The sequence below is a fragment of the Barbus barbus genome (assembly GCF_936440315.1).
Source record: "Barbus barbus genome assembly, chromosome: 17".
NCBI lineage: Eukaryota > Metazoa > Chordata > Actinopteri > Cypriniformes > Cyprinidae > Barbus > Barbus barbus.
The window spans coordinates 22435829-22441830 of record NC_136745.1 but is presented as its reverse complement, the minus strand read 5'-3'; the positions used below and the strand labels follow the sequence as shown (position 1 = coordinate 22441830).

The window sequence follows — 6002 nt, the reverse complement described above, 5'->3', positions numbered from 1 at the left end:
ATATTAACTCCAGAGCATTGCTTAATTACTAAGATGAAAGTGCAATTCATGGCAATTTGCATGGCAATAATTTGTGACCCATGTCTAACTGAAAGACTTTTATGAATGTAAACACTTTACTCAACAGGTTAAGCGTGTCCACAGAGAAGGCAGTATTAATATAACGTTCTAACACAATAGTAAATCACATTGCCACAATCAAAGCAAAGATTGCACAAATATTTCATTTAGCACAAGGTGGTACAGGTCCGAGTTTCACACGGGAGGTTAATGTGATCTACATGCAGAGAAAATCCTTCCCAGAAGGGTGCAGTGTTAACAAATCTGTCCAAGCAGTCACATTCACTTTCATTTACTGAAAAAGGGCATGCATGCTGTTGCTTGGTAGTCCGGTGTTTACAGTGACAGAGCATTCTTTTAATCTCCGTAGTTTTTTTGTTTTTTACATTTAAATATACAGTACATTGACAATGTTTGACTTATGTTTCCAATATAAAATCTTGGACAGATTTACAGTGCACCCTTTTAAGAAGCTGGTTTTAAACTGCACTTTGATGTAATGCTTCAGTGAAACAGAAATATTGTTTTATCACCACATTTTCTCCATGAAAAGTAAACGTGTAGAAATGTTTGAAATCCTCAATGCATTTTGCTTTGCACATAAAATCGATAAAGACCACAAAAAGCCACAACTAATACAAAGAGATATCCTAAAGAGCAAAGTTCACAGTTTTCGACCGCATAAACAGGCTGCACAGTAACAGAGAGACACTTGCCCTAAATTAATAGTTCGCAAACACTGACAAGTTTTGAAACAGTTTACCACTTACGCAGTTTATGATATGCATGGAACATTAGATATAGACATAATGACTTTGATAAATGCTGAATCTCAGGCATTCACACGGAAGCTTTGCTAATTTGTACTGGAAAATGTCAAGAACATTCCTAAGGTGAATAATTTGGATTTGGCAGCATTTAGGATTGTGCCTGCTTAGGAACCCGAAATGACATAACGTAGATCAAAACAGGCCACCAGAGAAGTTCTGTTATCATACACATTTTAAGCAAGAGATAGAGAATTTGTTTATGCTGTGAAAATGCGATATTGTGCATTTGCATACAATGTTTTTTTTTTTTATTGTTGTTGACTTCCATCTTAGGATACTCATCTTAAGCAATCACATGACCAAAAGACTGAACTATATAATTCAGCAATTTCCTTAAACAAGCTGGTATGAACATGTCGTTTCTCTTCCTCTTTCATTGTGGTAAGAGGTGTTGTTTCTGTGCTGAGTTAAAAAATTGGGTCATTTTTAACCCAGACGTTTTTAGATGTACTCTAGACTAGTTCGAACAGAGCTGTGGCAGGTGTAAGAATTTTTTTATGTATCATCAGAAATGGCCTGTTTTAGAGGAGTAAACTTGATACTTTATGTGAAGTAATGCTCGTTTTTTTTTTTTTTTGTGCATATGTGAGCCTGAATAACTGAATGATTTAATATTTAAGCATCCAAATTTAACTAGTTACAAATAAAAGTTACAATAAAAATGCTTCAGACAACAATACCTGATTTAATGATTTGATTTTGATTAATGATTTTTAATCTGTTAATCTAATGCAAGAAAACATTCTTTAAGACTGAAACTCAGTTCCTCACTTTACGCAAGATGACAGAAACATGACTCAGGAGGGAAGTCCCTTTACTGAACAACCACTTCAAAGTGTCTTTTTCAGTGATATCAAAGAAATACAATCTCTGTGATCATTTCTGTTCATTTAAAACTGAATTTATAAACATTTTTAGCATCTAATTTGTTGTTTTCTTTAGCTGAAACTACTTTTTGAGCGCACAAACCTATTTGAGTGGTGAAATGAACCGATAGAGCAAGTGAAACTAAGAGAAAGCAATGAGGTAAATGAGGAAAACAAATGTTTGTTTAAAAATGTCCCTTTTTCCAACACAAACCCACCATTGGTCACTTACCGGAGGAGGCTTAACCTGTCCTTATGTGACTCATTGAGAGGTCACAGTGGAGCGAGTCAGGACTCACGAGGTGATTTACAACACACTCATTATGTTTTTACTGCAGTTCCCATTAGAGTCCGTTTTATATGCTGACTCGCATCCCTCTTTTTCAGCTGGGTCACTGTCGTCTGAGCTACCTTTGCTTCGTCCTCGGTGCTCACTTAGCCAGCTGTGCCCATTGTATATATATCCATTGACTGGCCTAACGTTAGGGTAACGTGACCTGTTGAGGCATAGGATCTCCTTGAAAGCATACCTGAACTCTGGACTTCTACAGTAGATCAATGGGTTAAAGGCTGAGTTAGCGTAACCTATCCAGTTTAAGATTTTGAATGCAATAGGGTCCATTTTTGGCAATTTTTCTTCAGATATGTCCCTGACCACATTTACTACAAAGAACGGGAGCCAACACAGAGTAAATATACCCATAATGATGCCCAAAGTCTTCAAAGCTTTATGTTCCTTCAGGCAGAACTTGGGCTTCTTGGCGGTCCTCGCCTCACACTGGCTGCTTGCCACCTCTTGCATTTTGCTGTCGTTCTGAGCATGAAATCGTCCCTCACTTTTGACAATCTTTTTCAGCTGCTTCCTTGCCTCCTGGAAGACGCGGCTGTAGACAAAAATCATAATGACCAGAGGGATGTAGAAGGAGATTATGGACGAGATGATGGCATAGGCTCGATTGGTATGGAATTCACAGCAGTTAACATCCTGTAAGCAACATTTTGCTTTTGGTTTATGGTCAACCCACCAATCCATATAGATGGGTAGGAAGGAAATGAGCCCAGCGATGACCCACACCAGCAGCACAATGATGCGAGCTCTGCCCTTGGTCAGTAAGGACTGGTAGCGAAAGGGGGATGTTATGGCAAGGTAGCGATCCAGAGCAATGACACAGAGCGTTTCAATACTGGCCGTGACGCACAGAACATCAGTGGCTGTCCAGAAATTACACCAGAATCTGCCAAAGTGCCAAGTGTTCAGGACGATGTAAATGGCGCCAAAAGGTACCACCACCAATCCCATGACCAGGTCTGCACACGCAAGTGACGTAACAAAACAGTTTGTGACGGTCTGAAGTCGTTGGAAGCGGCCAATGGCTGTAATCACCAACACATTGCCAAAGACGATGACCAGAACAAGAATGGACATGAGTGTGCCCAACAGCACCATCTGTGGTTCGCCAATGTTAGACTGGGTGTCATTCGTACACGATTGGTTTGGAGATAAAGAGGTGTTTGCCATGACCCGAGAGACTGAAAAAGAATAGCAGAAATATACTGAATTAATTAAGCAAAATTTAACACAAAGGCTTGTGCACTGAGCAGTAAACCATTTAAAAATGCAAACACTAAGTAAACAGTTGTAAAAACAGTGCAAAGATAATGCATTTTTTTTTCACAAACCTCCAAAAATGACTTCTCCTTCCATACGAAGTTACAGTATGCTTTTAAGGTTTATAGGTTTGTTATGAACGAGTAGATCCTCCCCGTCTTTCTCTTACATGCTTATCTCTCTCTGTCACTTTTGCTCTCTCTTCCTCTGTCACCACTACACTTTTCTCAACCTCTCTCACACACAGTCACTCTGCCGAGTGTTACATTAAGTGTGGCTCCCAGGCTATTTGTCGGAGCCCTTATAACATTCTGTGATGACATCATAGCTGACTTCCAGCCAATGAGCTGAGAGTAAGGTGAAGGCTGCACTGCTGCTACAGAATTAAGTAACAACATTCTGACAGCTACAGTGAGACTTGAATTGTATTTCAAACAGTTCATGCAGACTAGTTTGAAATACATTTTTCTGTTCTAATACATTGTTTCTGGCTTTTATGTATGTTTGAGTTCTGTAACTCATGAATAAACTCATTCATCTAAGTGCTTTGGCACAGACAAAACTAGCCAACAATATTCATAGAGAATGCCAGATTTATTGGGAAGCTAGAAATCAAGCTCGACCACAGGTGAATGAAAAGAATATGAGGAAACTTCTGTTTGTTTGTTTGTTTGTGTGTGTGTGTGTGTGTGTGTGTGTGTGAGAGAGAGAGAGAGAGAGAGAGAGAGAGAGAGAGATTTATCACGTTATGGGGGCCAAATGTGAAGTGACATACTGCCAAGTATGGTGACCCATACTCGGAATTCGGGCTCTGCATTTAACCCATCCAACATGCACACACACAGCAGTGAACACACACCTGGAGCAGTGGGCAGCCATTTATGCTGCGGCGCCCGGGGAGCAGCTAGGGGTTCGGTGCCTTGCTCAAGGGCACCTCAGTCGTGGTATTGAGGGTGGAGAGAGCGCTGGACATTCACTCCCCCCACCTACAATCCCTGCCGGCCCGAGACTCGAACCCGCAACCTTTGGATTACGAGTCCAACTCTCTAACCATTAGGCCACAATGTCTCCACAAGGATAGTAATACCAGTAAATTTTATAACCATACAGAATGAAAGTTTTTGAAAATCTAAAAATGCTGAAAGTTTTCTTTAAGGTTTAGGTACTGACAGTTTGTACAACCATTATAAATAAAAACCATTACGCCTATGGAATGTCCCCATAAAACATGGAAACACAACGTGTATGTGTGTGTGTTTGTGTGTGTGGTTTATGAGGACACAAATTTGTATAATGACATAGGTATGACAGAGGTATTACAATATGAAGGTGGTTTATGAGGACACTGCCTATGTCCCCGTAATTCAAAAGGCTTAAAAAACATACTAAATGGTGTTTTTTTTAAGTCTCCTATGAGGGCTAAGTTTAGGTGTAGGGTTGGTGTAGGGCAATAGCACACACAGTTTGTTCAGTATAAAAACCATTACGCCTATGGAGAGTCCCCATAAACCACAAAAACCAATGTGTGTGTGTGTGTGTGTGTGTGTGTGTGTGTGTGTGTTTAAATTGCTTTTGAGGTTATGGACTCAAGTTTTCGTGCTTAAAATTTCGAACGTCTGCTTTGGTTTGTCCATAATCCAGAGATGAAACACAGCGGATGTCTTCATTTGTGCACTTTGTGAAACAATGCCCATATCATTGTTTGAGTTGCTGGCTTTGCTTTTTTATGGGTCAGACCTGCTGAGCAGGTCTGGACAGTCTTTATATGCTAGAGTGTGTAAAAGATCTTAGTGCCGATTACTAATGTTCATGCATCATCTGAATGTCCAGAACCAGATGCCCAGAATCATGCCTCCAGCACTAGAAAGGCCAGATGCCTTTAGTGTTTTTATCTTATTGTATAACTTGAATGAAATTAACCAAACAGTTATGCTTAAAAATAAAAGTCACCCAAAAATGAAAACAGTTGCTGGTCCCCATGGTCTTCCATGGAATGGGAAAAAATACTATGGAAGTAAGTGGAATAGGGGCAGAAACTGTTAAGTTACCCACATTCTTCAAAATATCTTATTTTATGTTCTGCAGAAGAAAGATATACAGATTTGGAACACCCTGAAGGTGAATAAATATCTTTCATTGCTTTAAAATCACCACATTTTCAAAAACATATTATTTAACTTCTTTTATTCACATTGTTATGTTCTTAGAATATGTTCATAAAATTTTGATTTAAAAAAGTTTATTTTATTATATGTATTTGTGACATTAAATGACCTAGAGTGTCTATAGTAAAATACAAAGACAAATAAAGTTGCTTTTTATTTTTAATCTTACAGTTTTCTTTTCTTTGGAGAGATTCTTGAGCTACAGCGTATAGCCGTGAGTATCTGGCCACATGGTCCCAGCCATACTGTAGAGTTCGATTAGTCTGACTGAATGAAAATTAGCAGGTGGACTTTGAGTACCCTTGGAACATGGAAATATACGTAATGATTAGTAGCTTTCTTGTCTCTACTATGTGTGTTTTTTTTTCTGTGTGCTCTCTGATGGCCATGGACTGTGTGTTCAAATGTGGATATGAGGTAAAGATCAGATAAGATGTAGCAGTGTCATGTCTTCAGAGATATTAGAGGACGG

At 39.1% G+C, this 6002-nt stretch overlaps 1 protein-coding gene across 1 annotated transcript; it reads right to left on the bottom strand.

The window, feature by feature from the left end:
* Positions 1–450: 450 nt before the first annotated feature.
* Positions 451–3645, bottom strand: LOC306883664 (beta-2 adrenergic receptor-like). Its single transcript, XM_079439039.1, has 2 exons — positions 3437–3645; positions 451–3286 (listed from the first exon to the last, which is right to left on the bottom strand). Exons 1-2 carry the CDS (start codon positions 3459–3461, stop codon positions 2064–2066), a joined length of 1248 nt encoding a protein of 415 aa, XP_079295165.1. The 5' UTR covers positions 3462–3645; the 3' UTR covers positions 451–2063.
* Between the last annotated feature and the right edge of the window lie 2357 nt (positions 3646–6002).

Coding starts and splice junctions, on each gene's coding strand:
- LOC306883664 (XM_079439039.1), bottom strand. CDS start 3,461: ATGGAAGGAGAAGTCATTTTTGGAG. Junction 3,287..3,436: donor AGGAGAAGTCATTTTTGGAG/GTTTGTGAAAAA, acceptor ATTCTTTTTCAG/TCTCTCGGGTCATGGCAAAC.